General features: G+C 50.5%; 1 protein-coding gene across 2 annotated transcripts; it reads left to right on the top strand.

Annotated features, from left to right (window-relative positions):
* Window positions 1-15,493: 15,493 nt before the first annotated feature.
* On the top strand, window positions 15,494-24,494 carry CRABP1 (cellular retinoic acid binding protein 1; the record flags this gene model as incomplete). Of its 2 annotated transcripts, XM_080690686.1 has the most annotated exons (4): window positions 15,494-15,563; window positions 16,057-16,235; window positions 18,268-18,381; window positions 24,302-24,494. In XM_080690686.1, the coding sequence occupies 4 exons, from the start codon at window positions 15,494-15,496 to the stop codon at window positions 24,350-24,352; spliced, it is 414 nt and encodes a 137-aa protein (XP_080546812.1). The 2 variants fall into 2 exon arrangements, with proteins under 2 accessions (XP_080546812.1, XP_080546813.1); XM_080690687.1 differs by lacking the exon at window positions 18,268-18,381 and having other exon boundaries at window positions 24,302-24,352.
* Between the last annotated feature and the right edge of the window lie 1,372 nt (window positions 24,495-25,866).

Here is a 25,866-nt window from a genome sequence, read left to right as displayed (position 1 = left end):
GTGTGTGAACTGCAGATTGAACCCAGGGCGTTCTACTTCTGAGCTGCACGCCCAGACCTTTTTATTTTTTTTTATTTTGAAACGGGGTCTTGCTATGTCGTTGAGAGTCTTGCTAAGTTGCTGAGGCTGGCTTCAAATCGGTGACCCTTCTGTCTCAGCTTCCCAAATACCGGGATTGCAAGCGTGTGCCACAGCACCAGTCCAGAGCAGGTGATGTTGAGGCGAGCCTTCAGGGGTGGGGGACGGGGGACGGTGGGGGGTAAAGGGGGAAGACAGGAATCCCAGGGAAGATGGAGACTGAGAAGGAACTCAAAAAGAAAGTAGGATGGTGGGCTCTGGGAGGGAAAAACTGGTAAGTGAGGGGGAGCCCACTGCAGGCTGGCGGTGCAGTGAGTGGCTCACGGGTTTCCAAGGCCGATTTGGAGCTCCACGGAGGGGGGACTGGGACCACGAACAGTGTATTGTGATGGCTGTGGCCTGGGGCAGAGCCAAGGGTGGAGAGGGTCTGGATTCAGAAAGAGGCATGAATGGGAACTTCGGATGGATTGGAGAGGGAGGCCAAGGCTCAGGACACCGCATGACCACAGCAAGGATGCACAATGAATCAGACAAGGTGCCTGGGGTGGAGAAGGCATGCCCCTTAGATGCAAGCTTGCAGGTGGAGAAATCACAGCCATATGCAGAGACAGGAAAAGAGAGCTCTGGAATGAATGCAAACGTGCAGAGACTGAGATACACGGTGAACACAAGCATGCAGAATACGCATGTCCTGTGTGATGTGCAGAGAGACACACGGGAGAGGATCATCACACAGAGACGTACTTTGGTAAACACACAGAGGGGACACCCATAGTTTGCCGGCATGCATGGGAAAACACAGAGGAGGTTATCTGTCCTGTAGAAAGAATCACAGAACAGGTCTCTCCAGATGGTCAGACGTACACCGGAAATAGGGCAACTAACTCATCCTCCTTTGCCAGGGAGTTTTCTCATTTTACCACTGCAGGTCCTAGGTCCTTGGAACACCCCTGCTCAGTCAAACTGGGATAGTTGGTCACCCTAACTCAGAGACACACAGAGCACCAACACACAAGCCTCCGCACACACAACGTCACAGACAGGCGTGCAGGCAAACACCCGAGTCACGCATACAGAAACAAGGCAGGAGACCCCTGCTCTGCACCCCACCCAGAGATCAAGTACACACAGATACATCCCCGAATGCAATCACACAAAGGCTGACGCTTGCACAGAGCAAAAGACAGCAAAACTCAGCAGGGTACAGTGGTGCACATCTGTGACCCCTGTACTTGGGAGGTGGAGGCCAGCCTCAGTAACTTAGCAAGGCTGTCCACAACTTAGTGAGACTCTGTTCCAAAATTAGTAAATAAAGAGCTGGGGTGTAGAGCTCAGAGGTAGAAGGCCTTTGGGTTCAGTCCCCATTGTTATGGTTGTAACGGTGCTGAGGGCTCTTTTCCTCAATTCAAATAAAATTTGTTGAATCGGGAAATCAAAACTAATAAGCAGCTCAGTTGCAGCTTCAACAAGTCTTTATTATAAAGTCAGTAAGAAATAGAAAGGGAGCCAGGCGTGGTGGCTCACGCTTGTAATCCCAGCTTTCAGGAGGCTGAGACTGGAGGATCGCGGTTCGTGGACAGCCTCAGCTACTTAGTGAGGCCCTCTGCAACTCAGTGAGACCCTGTTTCAAAATAAAGAATAAAAAATAGGGCAGGGGTTGTAGCTCAGAGGTCGAATGCCCCTGGGTTCCATCCTCAGACCCGCAAAAAAGAAAGAAAGAAAGAAAGAAAGAAAGAAAGAAAGAAAGAAAGAAAGAAAGTGAAAGAAAGAAAGAAAGAAGGAAGGAAAGAAAGAATGGAAGAAAGAAAGAAAGAAGAAAAGAAATAGGGAAGAAAAGAAAAGCAGTGTGTCTGGCAGACACGCTGGAGAACCTGAAAATGGAACTCTGCCCCCCTTTCTGCACCCGGCCTTTAAATACAGATTTTGTATTGGTATGTTCTGATCAACATTACCAAGGCAATGGGCTAGTAACTTATTTCTTAGGCATGTGGTGCCTTCTTGTCTTTTGATAGTGTACTTACCAAGTGCAGAAGTCAATAATCTGCCTTGCTTTTAGCTGGGCGTGGTGGCACACGCTTGAATCCCAGCATTGGGGAGGCTGAGACCAGAGGATCATGGTCCGCGGACAGCCTCAGTTATTTAGTGAGGCCCTTTGCAACTCAGTGAGACCCGGTTTCAAAATAAAGAATAAATAATAGAGCTGGGGTGTAACTTGGAGGTAGAATGGCCCTGGGTTCCATCCCCAGACCCGCAAATCATCATCATCATCATCATCATCACCACCATCACCATCATCATTATCTTCATCACCATCATCACCATCACCATCATCACCATTATCGCTATCATCATCACCATCACCATCATCTTCATCACCATCATCATCATCATCTACCTTGCTTTTACAATTCTGTTGTATTGGGCTCTATTGGTTGCCCATCAACTATGGGTGCTTTGAAGTAACACAAGGAGTTTACCAAGGCCGGGTCACAAAGAAGAGGCGGTAAACAGAGGCACTAGTTGTAGCCAATGTATCTGTATGCAATCTCTAAGAGCAAGCCATGAGGCTCTTGCTATCTTTACGGCTCTAAACTGGGCCGGGGAGAGTCACTGTGATCTTAGGGTTTTCAACTGTTTCTGCATACTCTAAAGGCTAAAATCTTTACTATGGGTAAACATTAGGACAAGGGCCAGAGAGTGTAACAGCAGTGTAACAGACGTCGCCCCTCCCTGCCTGAGCGCCTGCTCAGCACCCAGACTCTGGCTGCTTTTTACATTTTTTGGGAAATCAATACCAGAGTAATTTTCCAATACCAGTACACCCACTATCAGAAAGAAAGAAAGAAAGAAAGAAAGAAAGAAAGAAAGAAAGAAAGAAAGAAAGAGAAAAGAGAGAGAAAAAGAAAGAAAGAAAGAAAGAAAGAAAGAAAGAAAGAAAGAAAAAAAGAAAGAAAGAAAGGGCGTGGTGGCACACGCTTGTAATCTCCGCGCTCGGGAGGCTGAGACAGGAGGATCGCACAGGTTCAAAGCCAGCCTCAGCCACTTAGTGAGGCTCTCAGCAACTTAGTGAGACCCTGTTTCCAAATAAAATATAAAATGGGTCTGGGAGTATAGCCCAGAGGTAGAAAGCCTCTGGGTTCCACCCCCAGTACCACCAAAAAAAAAAAAAAAAAAGAAAGAAAGAGAGGGAGGGAGGGAAGGAAAGAAGAGAGAGAAAGAAAGAAAGAAAGAAAGAGAAAGAGAGAAAGAAAGAAAGAACAAAACTCAAGCAATTAAAACAAAGGCCTGGCAATTTTTAGAACAAGAGCCGCCTATTGAATCAGTCAGCGAATGAATGCAGTCCTGGCTTCAATGTTACAAACACGCAGGAAGTACAAGGATGAGAGCGAGCGGACCACTGGGCCATGGGCATGCCGGCCCATCCCGTGCCAGGATGTCCTAGCGAGGGCCTCTGCTGGCTGGCATACCTGCCCCCGGAGCATCATGAACGTGCTGCCGTTGTTACAGGGCGGTGCAGGTGGGGGGTCAGGTGAGCAAAGGTGTGTGAGGCGCGTGGCCTACGTCAGGCGCACAGCACAGTCTGCTGAAGACGGGAGAACTGCAGTGACACACCCCCACAGCCCTTTCCCGAAACACTGAAACGCTAAACATTCTGAAAAGGAAAAAGAAGCATTTCTTTCTTTTAGGAGGAAGACACAACCACACACACACACACACACACACACACACACACACACCCCACAAATTATATGAGACCTTTTAGTCTTCATCCAATTTCATGTTTCATTCTTGTGTGTGTTTGGAGCAGAGGAGTTACTGGGGATGGAACCCAGGAGCATTCTACCTCCAAGCTACACCCCCAGTCCTATTGAATTTAATTAATTAATTTATTTATTTTTCAGTACTGGGGAGGAAACCCAGGGGCATTCTACCTCTAAGCTATACCTCCAGCCCTATTTTTATTCTTTATTTTGAAGCAGGGTCTCACTAAGTTGCAGAGGACCTTACTAAGTAGCTGAGGCTGTCCTCAAACCTGAGATTCTCCTGTCTCAGCCTCCCACATACCGGGATTACAAGCGTGTGCCACTACTCCCGGCTCCTATTTTGTTTTTTATTTTGAATTAGAGTCTTGCCAAATGAGGCTGGACTTGAACCTGCAATCTTCCTGTATCAGCCTCCTAAATACTGGGATTACAGGCATGCACCACCATGCCCAGCAATATGTTTATTCTTTATCAACCATCGTGTGCTTCTCTGTAGTAATATTAAGGTATTCGATTATGGGGTATATTAATTTTGTGAATCTCCAGTTTAAAATTCTGAAACATATATGACCCATAAAGGTTTGAATAAGGAACTATCGACCTGTGTGTATATGTACACATTCACATCCAGGTAGATGGTATATAGTTGCATGTGTGTGCTTGGACTGTATAGAGGGAGAATTCGGGCATCACACTTTGCAGTATACAGAGCAAGAATGTCTGTCCAACAGAGGCACTGCTTTTAACATTACGTTTTTACATACGTCACTTCATGTGACCCTACCAGACCTTGTGAGGTCAATGAGTATCAATATTACCCCTGATTCTTTTTTTTTTTTTTTTTTGGCACTGAGGATTGAACTCAGGGGCATCCTACTTCCTACTTACATCCCCAGCCTGGTTTTACTTTTTATTTTGAAACAGCGTCTTGCTAGGTTGATGAGAGTCTCACTATTTGCTGAGGTTATTCTCAAACCTGCAATCCTCCAGTCTCAGCCTCCCAAGTACTGGAATTAAAAGCATGCATCACTATGCCTGGCAATATTACCCCTAATTCACAGGTGTGGAACCAAGGTTTGAAGAAGTCTACGGTCTGGCCCAAGCTCACACAGCCAGTTAATGAGGAACTGGGTCTCAATTCTTGGTCCCCAGAACTCCAGAACCCATGCTCTTCCTTATGTTACTTTATCCCCCACTATCCCAACTACTTAGTGAAAAACATTCATGAAAGTAAGTGGGAGCCGGGCGTGGTGGCGCACGCTTGTAATCCCCGCGCAGGTTCGAAGCCAGCTGTGCTGGCTTACGAGACCCTGTTTCCAAATTAAAATATATATATATAAAATAGGTCTGGGAGTGTAGCCCAGAGGTCGAAGGGCTTCCAGGAACCCCAGTACCAACAAAATAATAATAATAATAATAATAATAATAATAATAATGTAAGTGGGAGGCAACTTCAACCTCAAGTCCAGCGTTTGAGACCTGAGAGCCCCAGTTACCGACTAATCACAGAATTTCCAGTCACCGTAACACACGCCTGCAATCCCAGTACTTGGGAGTCTGAGACAGGAGGATTTCAGATTTGAGGCCAGTGCATCATAACTTAGTAAAACCCTGTTCCGATATAAAAAATAAAAAAGGAACTGAGGGTGAAGCTCAGAGGTAGAGGACCGCCGGATTCAATCCCTAGTATCAAAAATAAATAAATAAATAACCAACCAGTCAACCAACCAACCCCCGCGCAGGGGGAGATGAAATTTGGAGCAGAGTCCTACCTCTGCTCCCTCTGCTGGCCCCTTGCTGGTTTCTGAGAAGGAACAATCTCCCTTCAGGCATCATTAAAACCATCTGGGCCTCAGAGTCAGCTACAGACTGTCTGCCTCTCCTTAAGTTCACCACAACTGGGCGCATCTTAGATTTCACAGTAGTGACCCTAAGTCAGCTCAATTCTTTTAAGCCATGACTCCTTTAATGAAGTGGAGTCCAGGCCCCGGGAGCAGTTTGTCCTACTGACTTTGAGAAATAAAATGCTCAAAAGGGAGATCTCAACACTCCTCTGTGGGTACCAGTTCTGCCAAGAATAGTCATGGGATCTTGGGTAAGTCATACAGCATCTTTGGGCTTAGGCTCAGTGTCCAAGTTCTCCCATCACTCAAATGCTACGATCCAAGGAATAGAACCTTTCTCAACTCACCCACACAGCGCTCTGATCTTGCCTTGTAGAGGCCAGTGGTCATTTGCACAGGCCTCTCCTAGAGAGCCTAAGTTATGGAGGGTAGAGAGAAGGTTCTGTCTGAACCCACCATCTCAAATTTCTGATGGAAGCCGGGCATGCATTTGGGAGGCTGAGGCCGGAGGATCGCGGTTCACGAACAGCCTCGGCTACTTAGTGCGGTTCTCTGCAACTCAGTGAGACCCGGTTTCAAAATAAAGAATAAAAAATAGGGCAGGGGGTGTAGCTCGGAGAAGTCGAATGCCCCTGGGTTCCATCCCCAGACCCACACACACAAAAAAAATGTCTGATGGAAAGGAGAGTTGGTATAAATAACTGTAGTAGACCCGTGGCTCCCAAATGCTACTATGCGTTATACTCACTTGGAAAGTTTTCCAAAATCTGATTGTTTGAGCTGGGCATGGTGGCGGATGCTTGTAATCCCAGTACTCGGGAGGCTGAGACAGGAGGATCTCAGGTTCACAGCCAGCCTCAGCTACTTAGTGAGGCCCTCTGCAACTTAATGAGACCCTGTTTCAAAATAAAGAATAAAAATAGGGTTGGGGATGGAGCTTGGAGGTAGAATGCCCTTGGATTCAATTCCTAGTACCACCAAAAAAAAAAAAAAAATCTGATTGTTTGGACAGCTGGGCGTGGTGGCGCATGCTTGTAATCCCAACGTTTGGGACTGAGACAGGAGGATTGCACAGGTTCGAAGCCAGCCTCAGCTACTTAGTGAGGCTCTCAGCAACTTAGTGAGACCCTGTTTCCAAATAAAGTACGAAATAGATCTGGGAGTATAGCCCAGAGGTAGAAAAGTCCCTGGGTTCCAACCCCAGTACCACAAACAAACAAATAAACAAATAAATAAATAACATTTGATTATTCAAGCTGCACCCTAGGATAACTATGTCATAATCTCCGGGGAAGGAACCCACACATTGCTAGTCACTTGGTTCCCAGGTGACTATCAATGTGTAGCCAGCCAGGTTTAAGAACCAGTGCTTCTTGCCAGGCACGGTGGCTCACACCTTTAATCCCAGTACTTGGGAGGCTGAGACAGGAAGGCCACACGTTTGAGGTCAGCTTCAGCAACTTAGCAAGGCCCTCTGCAACTTAGTGAGACCCTGTTTTGAAACCAAACAATGAACAGGACTAGAGGTATATCTCATAGGTAAAATGCCCCTGGGTTCAATCCCTGGTACCCGAAACAAAACAAAAAGACAGAAGCAGCGCTTCTCAAATTTAAATATGATGCTGGTCATGGGGAGCTTGCTAAAATGCAGGTTCTGATTCAACAACTGGAGCTAGGGTCTCGGGTGTTCTCAGGTGATGCTACCTGTTCACAGACCACAGAGGCCAGCCAGCCAGGAAGTCCCTTCCAGCTCGGACAAACTACAGAGCGTATGCCTTTCCTCCCCAGAACATCGTGGGCCTCCCAATGTCCAACTTCACCACCAGGACAGAGGACCTGCAGCCAGCCCACCAACCAGGCTGGCTGTGAGGCCACTCAGTGGTGACCCAGGACTAAAGCCCAGCTAGTTAGAGGAGTGGGTCTGCCACACCCTTCCCTCTTGGCTCTGGGCCAGACATTCCAGACTCTAGAAGTCTCCCATGAGCCCAAGGCAAGGGATGAGGGCTCCCCTCCGCTCCACTGCGGGGCTGGGCCAGGCACCCCCTCTCTGGGCCTCCAGGTCCCCATCTGGACCACAAACCAGCGGAGTGAAGTGGTCAGAGAATGGATCTGGAGCCAGCCCACCTGCGCTCACCTCCCAGCTCCATGTCTCACGCGCCCAGTGCTCTCCGGTGTGAACGTCACCTCTCCTGCCTCAGTTTCCTCATCTATGACTGGGTGTCCAGATCACAACCCAGTGATGAAGAGCAGAGGAATGAATACCCACCAAGCACTTGCTACGGGGCCTGGCACACATTAAAACCTCAACGAATGTCAGCCACTTGTGTGTATTCTACTAGGAGCCTCCATGGTCCCCAAGATCCCTTCAGTCCTGATACCGTCAGCCCTCTGACTCCCAGTCCAGTGCCCCTTCCACTCCATTAACCTAAAAGAAACCCACCGAGCTGGGCAAGCGCAGCCTGACCACCATTCTTCCCCTGGAATCTAGCTCTTCTTTGTCCTGTTTTGCTGACTCCTGGATTGTCCCTGGCAGGGCATGGACAGTCGCCCCAGCCCCCACTAAGAAAAGCTACCCTGAAAACCCCCACTGGGACCCTCTTCAGAGCCCCCAGCTTCCAGGGACTGAACTCTGACCCGCATTCTTCCAGCATGAATCAGTCCTGCCTGAGGGTGTGGGGCCAGGCCAGGGAGCCCGGGAGGGTTGAGGCCCAATGTGCTTCCAGGCAAAAGGCACAAAGCTCATCAGAAATGTCCTGGCCAGGGGCGCAGGTCTGTGGCCTGGGAGAAGTTGGCAGTGTGGAGTTTGCAAAGGTTGCCAGCCAGAGAACAAGGCAGGAGAAAGAACACCAAGGAATTGGCTGCACCCTGTAGTAGCCAGCTGGGAAGACCCTTTTGGGGGGAGGAGTGGCCCAGCTTGGGATCCCTGGATTCTGAGGAAAAGTCACCTGACTCCAAGCAGAGTCCCTTCTACAGACAGCTCTGTGCAAACTGTCCCCTACTGGAGGTGTGAGGGCCTTAGAGCTTGCTCAGTCCCAGTCCTTTCCTAGCAGGGAGCCCCGTCCTCCATCCTGAATGCCCTTTCCCCTTTGCCTGCTAAGTTCCTATTCATTTGTCAGAGCCCTGCTTAAGCTTGACGTCATCTTCCCTGGGAAGTTCGGACTTACCAGCAGCAAGACGCCCTCTTCCCATCTCCCGGAAGTGCCTCCCCTGGCCCCCTACACAGCCAGGACTAATGCCCCTTCAGAGGGCTACTGCAAAGTCTAAAGTACCTTCCCAAATCCAAATGTTGTAGCGATCCATATCACCCCACCCTTCACCCCATACCAGACTGTCTCTCTAGACCCAGAGACCCATAATGTGGCCTCATCCTCAAGGCTGCCCAGAGTCCTCCCTCCCGTTACACCGCTGAAGCTCACACTCTGCACAGGTCCATCTGTTTGCTCCTCTAGAACCTCAATGCTCTTTTATATCCAAGGGCAGAATTCAGCATCCTCCTTATAAAATTGTCTTCCACCATCAAGGTTGGTGGTTTCAACTTCCACGCCATTCAGCATCCTCCTTATAAAATTGTCTTCCACCATCAAGGTTGGTGGTTTCAACTTCCACGCCAACTCCAAGCTAGAAACCCAGCATCTATTTCTCCTTATCCTTCAGCTCCAACATCCAATGAGTCACCTTGTCCTGTGAATTTTACTTCCTACACAGTCCCCAAATCTGATCCCTCCTGAAGCTGATGTCTTCTTTCTCTCTTTCCTGGACCACTGAGGTAGACTTGTCCGTTTCCATTTATTAGCTCTCAGTCTCTGCAAGTTACCCTCCGCCAGAGGTATCTGCTTTAAAAGCAATCTGAAGGGGAAGAAAAGCAATCTAACCAAGTCATTTTTGCCCTTAAAAACTTCCATGGCTCCCACCATCTCTCAGTGGAGTGGCCCGAAGTAGGTCCTATAAAGCACCAGTCCTGCAGTGTACTTCACAGAAGACCTCAGTATGATTAGGAAGCGCTGCACACTAAATCCTCTTTAAGATTCCTGCTGACATTAGCATCCTAACGATGGCTTCATCATCATCCTAAATGCCAGTGCCTTCATCTCTGACCATGCTCGTCTGCCAGCCCTTTAATGTCGTAGCCCATTCATTTGAGCCCCTCCGTTTTCAGCCCAGCTTCTAAGCCCTGTCCTGCTTTCACTTTCTCCCTCTTCTTCCCAGGCCCCCTGGCCCTTCAGCTCAACTCTTCCTTGCCACCACTCCCAGTTGCTCTTCGGTCTCTGCACCCGTCCACACATCCACCATGCCCCCTGTGTGCTGAAGTCCCAGAGAGACTAGAGAAAAGCATATTCTATGCTGAGAGCTGCAGCCAGTCCCAGACCTGCTCTTCAACCTCCCGCAGCCCTGCCCGGTGCCAGGCACCCTCCTTCTTCTGCATCCAAAGCTACCTCTCTTATTTCCAGAAGGAGCTCTTCCCAGGCGTTACAACCTGCCCCTCTTTCTTTGCAGAAGACGTACCCCCGACTTTCCAGGAAAAGGAGACGACACAAATAGGAACTCCCTTAGCTTGCGCTTCCCTTGCCTGGAAGCCAGACTGCAGGGCCTGCACTCCGAGTCTCCCGCCTCCCGCCTCACCAACCTGTGTCCATCTCCCATTTCTCCTGCTTCTTCTACCTTACCTTTAGCCTCTGCACGCAAATGTGTTTGAATTTCTTCCATCCAAAATGCAAGCAAACAAAACTCCAAATGGTCCCTTGCTGCCACCACCTCTCATAGCATCTCACCTATCTCTACGTACTTTTCTTTTCTTTCTTTCTTTTTTTTTTTTTTTTGGTGGTACTGGGGTTCCTGGAAGCCCTTCTACCTCCGGGCTACACTCAAACGGGCTACACTCCCAGACCTATTTTTTAACTTTATGTGGAAACAGGGTCTCTTAAGCCAGCGCGGCTGGCTCCGAACCAGCGCGATCCTCCTGTCTCCGCCTCCCAAGCGCGGGGATTACAAGCGTGCGCCACCATGCCCGGCTCTACATACTTTTCAAAAGAACCATCTGCATTTATTTCCTTTCTTCTTTCCTTTTGCACCGGGGATTGAATTCAGGAGCATTCTACCTCCAAGCTATACCCCCAGCCCTTTTTATTTTATATTGAAGTAGGGTCTAAGTTGCTGAAGCTGTTGGCAAACCCATGATCCTCTTGTCGCAGCCTCCCACGGGCTGAGATTATAAGCATGAGCCACCGGGCCGGGCTGGACTATCCCTTTTTAAACAAGCTGTGCCCCTTTCGCTGGTAGGACGTCACCCTCTAGTTTTCCTTCTGCTCCCCTCTTGCTTCCTTTGAACGTGTCGCGATCCACCTGACCCCAAAATGCTGAGCCTCCCGAGCTCCACCCTTGGCCTTCTGTGCTTTGCTTTTGGAGTCCTGTCCCCAAGGAATCACATCCACACAGTGCAATCCACACCAATGTCTTTAATTACTCACTGAAAAGGAATGACTCCCAAACCCCTGTGTTCTCTTCAGACCGATGTTCTGGATCCTGAGCACCCCAAACACCTGTACTCCCTAGACAGAACTCATCTCCCGCCTATGTGCTCTCCACAGCAGCGAATGAGACTCTCAAGAGAGCAACAGAGAGTCCTGGGCCTTATACTGGCCTCTGCCTCCACCTCCCACTCTCACCAGTCACGTAATTCTGTAGGGCCAACCTGGCTGTACAAGGAGGGTCACCTGAAAAGCTTGCCGAACACAGCTTACAGCAGGGCGTGGATCACACTCATAACCCCAGTACTTGGGAGGCTGAGACAGGAGGATCGCAGGTTTGCAGCCAGCCTCAGCTACCCTTGGTAACTTAGTGAGACCCTATTTCAAAATAAAGAATCAAAAATAGGGCTGAGGGTATAGCTCAGAGGTAAAATGCCCCTGGGTTCAATCCATAGCTCCTCAACCAAACCAAACCAAACCAAACCAAACCAAACCAAACAGAACACAGCTTCCTGGACCCTACTCCTGACTTACTGAATCCAAATCCCCAAGGCTGGTGTCTCAGAGTCTGCATTTCTAGAAGCCCCTACCCCACCCACAGGCTGCTGTGACGCTTGGCTCAATGCACAGACTGGCCTTAGTCTATGCCTGGCCCATCCTTTGGCCACTGCTAACGCCACTGCTGCTTGCTTTGCTTTGGGCAACAGTCTCCTCCCAGTGCCTCTAGAAATATGCCAGCGCTCTGATCCACTCTATGCCCGGTGGCAATGGCAACTTTCTAGGAAATGCAACAGGACCACAGTTCAGCTCTGCTTACATCCTCTAACGTGCCCACTGGGGGCCCTTTGTCCTTGCTGGAGTGACTTTCGTCTACCTCTAAGTCTCACCTCCTGCCTCGCCCCCTTCGGGCTATTAATCTAGGCTCACAGGAGGACACGTGGTCCCCAAGCACACAGCCCTGTTTTATGACTCCTGCCCTTTGAAATTGTACCATGTCCCACCCTCAGTCCCTATAGATCTACTACTCTTAAGGCTCAACACAGGGTGACTAAACACCTGCCACCGGGGTACTGTTAACCCAACAAGATGGTCACAATTTTCTAAGTTTTTCCCCCAGTTAAAGAGCAAACCCCCAGGACAGGATCTTGATTGGTTACCATCCCCAGAGGTGTACCCAGTGCCTGGCTCAGAGAGGGGGTTAGCAAGGGTTACTGAACAGAAAGGGAAGAGAGAAAGCAAGGAGGCTCAGAGAATTGGGGATTATTCTGCCAAACTATTTTGAGGCCCATGCCAAGAGCTGGGTCTCATCTGCCTTACGGGGGTCTTATTCTGGATTCCAGAGCTGCATCCACAGAAATACCATAATGGTGGGAATTTTTGTTGTGTTGTGTTTGTTTGTTTGTTTTGGGTACTGGGGGCTGAACCTAGATGCATTCTACCTCTGAGCTATACCCCAGCCCTACTTTTTAGTTTTTATCTTGAAAAAGGGCCTTACTAGGTTGTGGAGGACCTCACTAAGTAGCTGAGGCTGGCCATGAAGCTACAATCCTCCTATCTCAACAGGGTTTTACTAAGTTGCGGAGGGTTTCGCTAAATTGTTGAGGCAGGCCTTGAACCTGCCATCCTCCTATGTCAACCTCCCAAGTCCTGGGATTACAGATTGTGGATTGTGCCACAGCACATCTGTATTTTTGCTGACGGTGGTATTTTTGCCGCCCTCTTGGCTTTGGGCTTCCCTCTGGTATCCAGGACAGTGACAGCATCTGCCCTGCCCTTCCCTGTGCCACGTGATCAGATTTGGGGTTTCCGAGATGTCTGCCCCCCCCCCCCCGTCTGCCTGGCCCACCTCTGAACTTTCACTGACAATGACAGTGGTCTCACAAGGACTCCAGGAACCTTTCCACCTTCTGTGCCTGGACCTCGTTCCTCCTTCCAGGGCAGCAGCAACCCAGGGGCAGACCCTTCACCTGGCTTCTCTTGCTCATCCTCCTCAGTCCTTTGACCACGATTCTCTCCCCACCTTCCCTCCGTCCCTTTTTGCCCAGTGCTTTTGCTATAAAACCTGACGATCGCCTCTGGGTCTCACTCACAGCCTCTATCTGCGTAGGGTTTTCCTGGACCACTACTGGCCCTGGCTCCCAACCCCACTGCCCTCCTCCAGCCTCCGGCCCAGCCCTCCCCACTCTGGTCTTCAGAGGACCGACCTTGCATTGGAGATGGCGGGTGCCTGCATTAGCTGGAGGGCACTCCTGTTTTGTCCTGCACTATAGAGACACTAGACTCTGCGAAGGGGGTATGATTCCATGGCAGCCCCATTCTCTGCCTCCCACATCAAGGACCAGGTACTTAATTTGTAGCTGCCAGTGTAAAATGAAAATGTGAACCCCTCCCCTCTTTTGTGCGGCACTGGGAATTGATCCTCTCAGCCATACTCCAAACCCTATTTTATTTTGAAACAAGATCTCGCTAAGTTACCCCATGCTGCTGGCCTCAAATCTGAGATCCTCCTGTCTCAACCTCCCACTAATACACGGGATTACAGGCGTGTGTCACCATGCTCCTGCTCAGATCCCTTTTCAAAAATTATTAGAAATTTCCAAATGGTAATAGCAGAGCATTCCTGCTTTTTCATTTCTCAATCCACCCACCAGGGCCTCCTAGGCTCAGGGTCCTGTGTGCCTGCACTGGTCACATATGCATAAAGCCAGCCCTGCCCACACCCCTTTCCAGCAAGCCATGGCCCCTTGACACTCTTTGGACCTCAGCTGCTTTCTTAGCTCCTCAGGGCCTCTGGGCAGGAGACCCAGCTACAACCCAAGTCCAGCAAGCAGTCGGCACAGATGACCCCCAGGCTCTGGGTCGTTACTGAGCTCCACCTGGCTGGGCCTGAGGAAGGGAAGACATGTTGATAGACTTTAATCACTGTCCTCTTTGTAGAAGTTCAGTTTATAGCAGAGTTAAGAGCAGGAGTGAGGTATGATAGCTTTTATTAAGAGCAGGAGTCACTGAGACAAGAAGATGGAAGGTTCAAGGACAGCCTCCGCAAGTTAGCAAGACCCTCACCAACCTAGCCTGTTTCAAAATAAAAAATAAAAAGGACTGGGGGTGTAGCGAGGAGGTAGTAACTGAGTTCAACCCGCAGTAACACACACACACACACACACACACACACACACACACACACACACAGCAGGACCCAAAGGATCTGCTGAGTTCAAAGAAAAATTGTCATAGATGAATTTAGCAAAAGATACAGCATAAAGATGGGCTTTGACTAATGAACAAGATTTTGTTAAGCTGAGGAGGAAAAGGGCATTCCAGAGAGAGGGCACAGCATGGCCGAAGGCTTAGAGAGGGGCAGATGCGTAGCCGCGGGTTGGAGAACCCTGAGAGGCACAGCCCGGGTGTGCCATATAGACGGTAAAATAGTGGAAAGAGACTGGAAGTTTTGAGGTCTGCATTGAAGAGAGGACGAAGCAAGAGTCCTCCAGTGGCGGAGACGCTGGGGAGACTTTTCTGTATGTACACATTCTGGAACAAAGGGAGGAGGGAGGTGACTTGCACGGCCTGGACTTCCCAGCCTGCCACAGAGCTCACTTTTCTGCAGAGCAGGACAAAACATTTGGGTACTGGAGCTCCTTTCGCCCACCCTCCTGCCCAGAAATCTGTCTAGAGCCAGGGACAGAGGGGTGGTGGCCTGTCCCATGACTGCACGTGGGGGACCCACGATCTCCCGCGAGTTTGGGTTCCGCACAGTGGTGCCAGGCTCCTGTGAATAGGGGGTTGGAGTATTCCCGCCATTTACCCCGTTGGTCCTGTGTGTGTGTGTGTGTGTGTGTGTGTGTGTGTGTGTGTGTGTGTGTATATACACACGGAATCCGGAATAGATAGGATATCAGACCCGGGAGGGTGGGGACCCGACTGGCTAGTGACACCCAGAAGGCGTGACTGAACAGGAAGAGTGAGTGGCTCCATCCCCTGGTGGCCCCACTACTCACTTTAATTTCACAGTAGGGTTATTTTCAACCGTGTGCAAAACTGGAGAGAATGATGTCGAATCCCCACTGCCCAGCCTCGACCCAGGTCCCCTCCCGGCCAGTCTCCCACCACCCACTCTGAAGCAGCACGTGGGTGGCCCGGGAGGGCGCTGGCCCCCGGGGAGCGGTGGGGTGCCCTGGGGGCGGGGCGCAGGGGCGGGGCGGGGCGGGGGGGAGGGCGCTCTGCCCCGCTGAAGGCGCGCGCGGCCGGGGCCGCCGCCAGTCTCCGCCTCGCAGCCCGAGTGCGCCCGCCGCGCCGCCGCCGTCCGCGCCTGCAGCCGCCTCGCGCCGCCAACGCCGCCACCATGCCCAACTTCGCCGGCACCTGGAAGATGCGCAGCAGCGAGAACTTCGACGAGCTCCTCAAGGCGCTGGGTGAGCGGGTGCGGGGGGCGCGCCCCGACGGGGAGGAGCGGCTCTGAGGCTGCCGGGGCTGGAGAGGGAGGACGCCGGGGGCCGGGGGCGCGAGGGAGCCCTTGGAGCGATGGACCGCGCGGTCCCCTCTGGATCTCATAGTGCCCGGGACGCCCCATTCAGCAGCCGCAGGCTGGAGGCTCGGCGCCCTCCCCGACGGCTCCTCCCGGATCCCAAGGTGGGCCGCAGCGAGGAGGGGCTGCAGGAGCGCGGGGAGGGTCAGGGACTTGACGCCCAGGGACTCGGTTTGAGACGAGGCTCTGCCACGAGTTCACTGGGTCTCCTGGGGAAAGCCACTTTACCCTCTCCGAGCCTCCGTCCCGCATCTCGAAAACCGGGGCGAGGACGGGGAGACGGCATGGACCCGTTTTAAGGCCCCTGTCTAAAGTTGGAGGGCCCGGGAAGCGCCCAGCAGGTCGCGCGGGGCCGGGTGATGGAGCCCTTGCCTGCGCAGGTGTGAACGCCATGCTGCGGAAGGTGGCGGTGGCCGCCGCGTCCAAGCCGCACGTGGAGATCCGCCAGGACGGGGATCAGTTCTACATCAAGACCTCCACCACCGTGCGCACGACTGAGATCAACTTTAAGGTCGGAGAAGGCTTCGAGGAGGAGACCGTGGACGGGCGCAAGTGCAGGGTGAGGCCCCGTAGCCCGCGCAGCGCCCCGGGGTCCGCACCCCCGCGGGCCCGCGGCAGCCACAGGAGTCGGTGCCTCCCTCTGCAGCCTTGGCGCGCTTTCGTTGCGGAGCGTGCCACGGGCCGTCTGCAGAAAGGGTCTGCGCCACCTGGTTGTCCTGGGCTGGGGAGAAAATCCTACCCCGTTCCCTCCCGATCGCGGGCTCGGGATTGCTTGGCGTCCCCAGCTGTGGCTTTTGCGGCGATTCCCGCGACCTCCGCCGGCGGAGGAGGTCGCCGGGGCTGCCTGGTTCCCGGGCCTCGCTGCTGCCACGTTTCCCATCGCAGGTGGAGCGGCAGCGCTCGCGTCCTGCCCCCCTGGGTCCCGGAGCCGCCCAGGAACAGCCTGGATTCAGTTTCAGCTGTCCCCGCGGCCCCTCACCGCTCCCTGAACAGCCCTCTGCCCTTAGCCGGGTCCTTACAGGAAAGGCTGAATCTTTCCAAAAGCAAAGCCGGTGCAGGCTGGGAAAATGGGCCAAGCGCCTTCTTTAAATCCTCAAGGACGAAAGGTATTTTATTTCTCAAACATGGCCCCCAGGGATCAGCGAGTAGACCGAAGCGAGGGATTGTATATTTCTTTTTTTTTGCATGGGGAAGAAATGTGTTAGGTTAAGCAGTTGGAAAAATAATCACTTATTTTACATAAGTGACAGAATACCTCCCTGGCTTCCTCCAGTGTTAAAACAATGGGGGGGGGGTAACATTCCAAAGAGTGTGGATATTGTTTCTTTCCTCATCCCTGAGTCCTTGGCCAGTGGAACTCCAATCGCCCACCTTGGGAGAGGGACAGAGAGACACGCAGCCCCCCAGGAGTACAATGACTCACGAGGCAGTTTTTGACCCCCAGAACTGGCACAGCCTGAAAGTGATGTCCAGGCGGTGTGGGGTCTGAGGTCTCCAGGGTTTGCAAATACCAAAGAGTAGGGTAAGGTTGTCAGAACCAAGGCCCTGGAGCCTAAGGGAGAAGGCTGGGCAATAGGCAGGTCTCAATTCGGGGACATCCAGCCATGGCTACTGCAAGGGAAGGTAGTCATTACGATTAAAAAAAAAAAAAAAAATCAGAGGTTCACAGGCAGCCTGGAGAGCAGGGCTTTATTTATCCCCAGGCCCCTTCCCACCCCACCTTGCCTAATGAATGTGTCCCATGTGTTAGTTAAAAAGTGATTATGTGCTCATTCAGTACTGCCCCGCCAGCTGTACCACTCTCTGCTGCAGGGAATTCCCTCTTTTGCCTCCTGCCTCCAACAACATCAAGTCCCTTCAGATTGGTTTGATTTTTTAAAAATTTCCTAAGGTGTTTCCCACTTCCAGAAATGGACTGTGGTAGAGCCTTTCCCCAGAACGTAACCCTCTATTATATGGCCTTCTCTTAAAACTGTACCCCCACTTCCCTTAATGAACCTCTTATATTCCCCTTAAAAAAAAAAAAAAGTCTAAAATATCACTAGAAGGATGCGACTTGGAAAGTGGAAACGTTTTTAGCCTCAGAGCCGGTGACCCCCCACCCCCAGGTTTGTCAGAGCAGGCTGGGGGCTTCCTCTGATGAGGAGTGCAAAGACACAGAGACTTACGCGGGGAGCCAAACCCCTCATCGACCGCTACCCATGCGCTTACAAACAGGGTGTCTTCACTGTTGCAAAGCTGTGTGGTTTCGGTATGAAGATTCTTGACGATTAAACTCACATTGCTTGACGAGGTAATCCACGTTGACATAAATGCATGCTCTGAGGTTTATTCCTAAAGATGGAAGGCCTGCCCGAGGCTTTTGGCTGCTTTGACGAGTCTGTGTGGAATATGAGGTATATTTATACTCCAGAAAACCCGTGACCGGCGCTCTGAATCTGGACTTTGTATAGTCGAGCAGAGAAGATTCCGTGCCCCGCTGACAAGGACCATGTGTTGCTTCTCCGCGCGGCAGCGGTTCTCCCGTGCCCATTGTCTGCTCCCGCTGCCGGGGCTGTAATTAATGCCACTGATGGTTTTCCTGCCTGCAGAGTTTAGCCACTTGGGAGAACGAAAACAAGATCCACTGCACTCAAACTCTTCTTGAGGGGGACGGACCCAAAACCTACTGGACCCGCGAGCTGGCCAATGACGAACTCATCCTGGTGAGGGCCCTTTGACCCCGAAACAGTCCCCCAGGCCCCCAGATGGTTCTGAGAGGGCCGCACAAACGGGCTCTCCCACACCTATTCAGAAAGACATTTGCCTTGGTTTCAAATCTATGCTCCCCCCCCCCTTTTCTCTCTCTTCCTCCCCTCTCTTTCTCTCTCTCTCTCTCTCCACCCCTACTTGCTTTGCAGTGTTGGGGTTGAACCGCAGACCCTGAGTGTGCTAGGCAAGAGCTCTATCGCCAAGCTACAAACCCGGTCCCTTGGTTAAAATTTGAGCAGAAAGCCGGAGGGGAGAGTCTAGGTCAGAGGAAATTATTGTTAAAGGGTTGACAGGAGGGAAGAGTGGCCTGACAGGGCAGGAGAGGGGCCTGAAACCGGCGGGAATGCCGGCCTTGTTCAAACGCTCTGTCCCCAGGCAGCAGTCGATGGCGAGCTTGAAGTCAGCTCCCCAATTCCCAGCCCTCTCCCCTGCAGAACGCTGGGGCTCTGTAAGGTCCCCCAGGCTCGCACTGAAGAGGGGTGTTTTCCCCCTCCCAATATGTGGTTTTCTGGCTGAGAACAATTTAAGAAATTTTTATCACATCAGCACTCAAAACTATAGAGACCATTTTAAAATTATTTATTTATTTATTTGCAGTACTGGGGATGGAACCCAGGGTCATTTTACCTTCAAGCGATATCCCCAGCCCTATATTTTTATTCTTCATTTTGTTTTTGTTTTTGTTTTTTAGGTGCTGGGGATGGAACCCAGGGACATTCTACTTCTGAGCTATACCCCAAGCCCTATTTTTTATTCTTTATTTTGGAACAGGGTCTCACTGAGTTGCCAAGGGCCTCACCAAGTAGCTGAGGCTGGCGGTAAACCGCGATCCTCCTGTCTCAGCCTCCCGAATGCTGGGGTTACAAGCGTGCGCCACCACACCCAGCTTTATTCTTTATTTTGAAACAGGGTCTCAGTAAGTTTTGGGGGGCCTTATTAAGTAGCTGGGTCTGGCCCAAACCTGCGATTCCTCCTGTCTCAGCCCTCCAAGTACTGGGATTACAAGTGTGCACCACCACGCCCAGCTATTTAGAGTACTTTTATCCCTGGTCTTACTAACTCCAATAGCCTCTAGGAGCCAGGCAGGTAATGCTTATGTGGGAAGTGTTTGAATGTCAGATAGTGTGGATTGGTGAGGCTTCTGGAACTCCAGAAAGTGAGCTCTGCCTTAAAAGTATGCAGACTGAGCTGCCGGGCATGGTGGCACATGCCTGTAATCTCAGTACTTGGGAGGCTGAGACAGGAGGATTCCAGGCTTGAGACCAGCCTCAGCAAGTAGTGAGGCTGTCACCAGCTTAGTGATACCCTGTTCCAAACTAAAAATAAAATAGGTCTGGGGGTGTAGCTCAGAGGTAGAATACCCCTGGGTTCAATTTCCAGGACGGACACACACACACACACACACACACACACACACACACACACACAGTATACAGACTGAAATTGACTAAACACCCCCAGCTAAACGGAACCTGCCCGGTGAGGCCACAGTGGAAAGCTTAACCACATGCCTTTTTACCCCATTTTAGATAGAAGAACAAAGGAGGCTTGGGGGGGCAACAAGCCCATGGTTCTCCCCCCATGAAGCACTTTATGTTTCAGAACTGAACTGACCCGACTGTCTTCGCAGCCCCCTTTCCCTGCCTCCAGAGTAGAGAAGGAAAAGGCCCTTGTGGGTAAACAGGAATTTATATCCTTTGTTCTCCATTAGACATTTTGTGTGTGTGTGTGTGTGTGTGTGTGTGTGTGTGTGTGTGTGATACTGAGTACTGAGGATTAAACCCAGGGGTATTCTACCTCTGAGCTACACCCCCAGCCCTATTTAATTTTTTTAAAATGTTGAAACAGGGTTTTATTAACTTGCGGAGGGCCTCACTAAATTGTTGAGGCTGACCTCAAACCTGTGATCCTCCTGTCTCAGCCTCTCAAGTACTGAGACTGCAGGTGTGCACCACCATACCTGGCTCCATTAGTCATTTTGGTAACATCTCCTGCCCCATCTTAGTGAATGTTATCCCCGAAATATTGTGACTAGGAGACAGGAGGTGTGCTGGGAAAGGCTCCCTCTGTGACTTGGGCGTGGCCCCTCCCTTCCCAGGCTCTGTCTCCCTCTGTAAAATGAGGGGTTGCGCAGAAATTTGGTTACGGAGGTCCCTCTCAGCTCTGAAATTACATGTTTGTTCTACAAGAAGACCCTACACGGAGCCGTCTCTACTGCTGTAACTGAGCTGGATTGCGCTCTCGCTGTCTCTCTCTCTCTCCCCCCTCTTGTCCTTTGCTGGGATGATTTAGCATGCTTTTCTCCTCTCGTAGAGAAAGGCCAGGCGTAATTTGCCACCTGGTTAATGTTGTTTCCAGGGAAGGCATAGTTGATGGGGTTGGGGAGCAATTTGAGGCTGAGACTTGGAAGTCTAGAAGAAAAGGCACATATGATTCACTGGGACCAGAGACAGCAAATAGCAGCTGATTTTAGTTCTTAAGTAAAGCTGAGGAATAGGGCGTTAGTACCGAGAAAGAGTGACTTTGTTAACCTCTGCAATACCTGAGCCTCCAGCCAAGTGCAGCTGGAGTCCTCCACCGCCCCCAAAACCCCCAGGCCCGTCTGCCTTCGTTATTCCCCTACCCGTGCGTGCTGCCCTGGCTCAGCACACACACTGGGCCTCAGAGGGAGCATTAATTCTGGGCGTTTGGGATCTGAAATGTGGGCTTTGGTTTCAAGGGTTATTATCATTAATAAATTCCAAACATCAGGACATGTAATCTCCATATAACAAGAGGCAAGTTATGCTAGTTAAGTTGAAATAAGCTCTCTTAGCGCCAATAGTAAATTGCCCCTGAGTTGTAAGAAAACTGAGTATACGTGTGTGTGTGTGTGTGTGTGTGTGTGTGTGTGTGTTACTAGGGATTAATCCCAGGGGCATTCTACCTCCAAGCTACACCCCAAGTCCTATTTTATTTTTTATTTTGAAACAGGGTCTCACTAAGTTTCCAGGGTCCTAACCAAGTTGCTGAGGCTGGCTTCAAACCCGTGATCTTCCTGCCTCGGGCTCCCAAGTACTGAGATTGCAGGTGTGTGTCACCACACCTGGCTTCAGATTCTTAAATTTTGGCATTCTATTTGATACTCCACGGCCATGGAGTTCAGGTTCGGTGTGGTTCTGCTGGGTTCAAACATCTGAAAAGGGAATTTTTGGTGGCGATTCCACCCCTACGCCCTCTCCCCCAGCACACAGAATCATCCATAGTCCTCACTGAAAGGGAAAGAAGACAGGTGTCCAGAAGCAGGTGCACCACCATACCCGCTAGAAAAAATAAATTTCAAAAAATTCGGAAGCCAGGTGTAGTGGCATACACTTGTAATCCCAGCGCTTGGGAGGCTGAGACAGGAGGATCACGGTTTGCGGACAGCCTCAGCTACTTAGTAAGGCCCTTTGCAACTCAGTGAGACCTTGTTTCGAAAATAAAGAATAAAAAATCAGGCTGGGACTGTAGCTTGGAGATAGAATGCCCCTGGGTCCTATCGCCAGTACTGCAAAAAGAAAAAAATTTTTAATTAAAAAAATTTTTAAAAATCTGAAATCCTAAAATAACCAAATACTTAGTCTAGTGGTTTTAACTTTTTGTGTGTGTGGTACTGGGGATTGAACCCAGGTCTATACCCCGTAGCCCTTTATATTTTTAATTTTAAAACAGGGTCACACTAAGTCTTGTCCCAACCTCCCAAGTACAGCACCCGGCTGGTTTTTTAACTTCTTTTGAATTTTAGGGTACTTTGAAGATCTGATAGATAAATGTATATCTGCAGACAGACATGCCCACATCAGTTCTACAGATTGGAGAGGTTTGGGTTTCTGGGTTTTTTTTTTTAATTTTTATTGTTTTTATTGTATGTATGTATGTATGTATGTATGTATTTATTTTTGCAGTGCAGAGGATGGGACCCAGGGGCCTTCTACCTCCGGGCTACACTCCCAGACCTGTTTTATATTTTATTTGGAAACAGGGTCTCACTAAGTTGCTGAGAGCCTCACTAAGTAGCTGAGGCTGGTTTCGAACCTGTGTGATCCTCCTGTCTCAGCCTCCCAAGCGCTGGAATTACAAGTGTACGTCACCACACCTGGCTTCAGAATTTTTTGAAATTTATTTTTTCTAGCGGGTATGGTGGTGCACCCTTGTAATCCCAGTACTTGGGAGGCTGAGACAGGAGGATCACATGTTCAAGGACAGCCTCAGCAAGTAGTGAGACTCTCTTCCACCTAGGGAGACCCTGTTTTGCTTTTTAACATAGCCACTGCTCTCCCTGTTCTCACTGCCTCTGAGAAGCCCGGGACAGCAGTCCTGTGAGTAATTGCTAGTTTGGAGGAAAGATGAAACAACTTACGTGCAGTAACATTTTAGGGGCCAGAAGGAAAATGGTCTCTATGGAATGATTTGTGTCCCCTCCACAGCAAACAAACAAAAGAATCACAAAATTTTAGCTGGACCACCTTGTTGAAGTCCTCTCCCCCTCTCCCCCCCAACCCCCTCAAGCCCAGAGAGGAAGAGATTGCCCAGACTGACTGGCCCAGCTGCAAGGCGCAGCACTAGGTCAGCACGTCGTTGCTGTGCATTTACAGCTGAGGCCAATTTCCTAGCTTAGAGGTGACTGGAGTATCAGGTATGAGCCTCAGTGTCCATGGGGACGGCTCCCAGCATTCCCTGCGGGTGCCCAAATCAACGGGTCCTCAAGTCTCATCTATAAAATGGAGTAGTATTTGCATACTCCCCTTATACTTTGCATGATCTCTCAAGGACTTATAATACCTAATATGATGTAAGTGCTATATAAATAGCTGTTCTACTGTGTTCTTTAGGGAATAATAACGAGGAAAAATGTGTGCATGTGTTCAGTGCAGATGCATTTTTTTTTTTCTGAATATAATCAATCCGTGGCTGGTTGAATCCAAGACTGTAGAACCTGAGGATACAGAGGACCTGTTGTACTTACACGTCTAAGGCTGTCTCCCGGGCTGGATGACTGCTTCCTGGAAATCATTTCTATCCTGTCTCCAAAGTAATCCCATCTGGCTGGTCAGCAACAACTGCCCAGGCTCCTAGAAAGGAGACCGAACCCCTTTACAAATGTTCACTATGACATTCTTTTCTTTGTTTTATTTATTTCTTTGGCGGTGCTGGGGATGGAACCCTCAGATGGGCCCTTCTACATCTGAGCTGCACTTCCAGATATGTTTTATTTATTATTATTTATTTATTTATTGCAGTACTGGGATGGAACCCAGGGGGCATTCTACCTCTGAACTACACCCCCAGCCCTATTTTTTTATTCTTTATTTTGAAACCGTCTCACTGAGTTGCAAAGGGCCTCACTGAGTAGCTGAGGCTGTCCACGAACCACGATTCTCTGTCTCAGCCTCCTGAATGCTGGGATTGCAAGTGTGCACCACCTCGCCCGGCAATCTGTTTTACTTTTTATTTAGAAAGAGGGTCTCACTAAGTTGCCGAGCCTGGCCTGGAACCTGCCATCTTCTTGTGTCAGCCTCCCAAGTGGAGGCTGTAATTACAGGCATGCATCACCACGCCCGGCTCCTTTGCTTTAATTCTGAAATTTGCATTTTTATGCCATCATTCACAGGCTCCAGAAGCAAAGGAAAACTGCATATAACGATTGAATACCCCAGTCACCTCTGCCATTGAAGAACTTAGTTGGGGGAAGCCCCCAAATCCTTAGTATTTAGTATGATCACACAGCACAGGAAATTGAATGTCTGTTGCAAAGAGGTTTTAACGGGGCAGCGAGTGGCCTGATTAGTGATATGCTTTAGACATTTTTGCACAGGCACCTGTACTGATTGGTTTTCCTTTTCTCCTCTGCAGACTTTCGGCGCCGATGACGTGGTCTGCACGAGAATTTATGTTCGGGAGTGAAGGCGGCCCGGTTGTTCCCAATTTCCGAGCAGGATGCGGGTTTCCCCCAGTAACATGTCATAGGTCTGAGCTGCCAGTGGACCGGCCACACCTCCCCCATCAACATTAGGTGATCCCATTTTCCCCTTAACAGTGCTGTAGTGCCCCCACCCCGCCCCCGGCCTCCATGCCCCTGTGTCCCTGGTGCTGCGTAGCTTGGTATTTGCATGATTGTATGGTTGTATCAGTCATTAAACTGGTTGGACGTGTCTTAAGACTTTTTCCTTCTGGGGGTTGCGTCTTCGGTTTCCACAGGAGAGTTATCGTGCACTGTGGTGGTCTGTGTAGTGTTCTCAGCTTCAGCCTGATGGCCTTGGTGTAGTGAGTACCACGAGCATCCCTCAGCAGTCACAAGCCGGCTGCCCACAGACTGGCTGGATCCAAGCTGGATCCAAGCTGCAGGACCAGGCGTGATTGGACACCTCCTTGTTGTGTTTTGTGTTTGTTTGTTTGTTTGTTTGTGGTACTGGGGGTTGGACCCAGGGGCATTCTACCTCTCAGTTACACCCCCAGTTCTCTTGTTTATTTTGGAACAAGGGCTCCCTCACTTGCTGAGACTGGCCTGGAGCCTGTGATCCTCCAATCTCAGTCTCCCAAGGACTGGGGCTACTATGATACTTTTTAGAACCAGCAGAGGACAGGGAGGCACTCGGCGACTAAAAACAGAAGGGCCCTTCCCACCCCTGGGCCTAAGAACAGAGGGAACGAGGCTCACTGGATCAGGAGAGCAGTAACCTGGGAGCCTAGCTGCCCTGCAGCACCTGGGCAATAGCCCAGCCAGCTTCACAACCAAGGCCTTAGCAAAACGGGTGCCGGAGGCGTGGCTTGAGACAGGGGCAGCTATCCCAACCGCCCACCTTTCAGTCTATTTTTTGGCCAGTGGTTGGCCAAATCTAACCGGAATGTGTAAGGCAAGGTAGGAGAGGGGTCCTGTTTACAACAGCTACCCTCCCGGGGCCTAGCCTGGTAGAAAATGAGCCTCAGCATGCAAATACAATCGTACACACAGTTGCCAACTCTTAAATTTGAAAAGCAGATTTCACCAAAAAAAAAAAAAAAAATCTACATTCTTTTTTCTTTAAGAGAAAGATTGAGGAAGCTTGGCATCCCTGGACTTACATTCTCACAGGATAGCAATCTACCCGACACATTCGACTCGCGCTGGCCTCATTTACCCTGCATGTCTGGCCTTCCGAGGCGCACAGGCTCTTGGTATAGCTGGGTGGCAGTGTCTGGGGCTGGACAAGGCCAGGAGACAGAGCTCACACTCATGGGGCAGATGCCTAAGGTTCAGGTGCACCTCACATCTCGCCAGCCCAAGGCCTTGCTCTGCTCGTGGGTACCTGAGCCCCCTCCAAGACTCCACTACCTACACCTGGCACTCTGGAGGGGTCTCCTGCATCTCGCAAATTGTGCCTGCTTGTTGGGGCTCCGTGGCCTCCTCTGCCGCCATGATGCCCTCCACGGAAGCAGCA

This window comes from Muscardinus avellanarius, assembly GCF_963383645.1.
Source record: "Muscardinus avellanarius genome assembly, chromosome: 3".
Lineage (NCBI taxonomy): Eukaryota > Metazoa > Chordata > Mammalia > Rodentia > Gliridae > Muscardinus > Muscardinus avellanarius.
The sequence above is the reverse complement of the archived record's forward strand: the minus strand, read 5'-3'. Positions and strand labels throughout refer to the sequence as shown.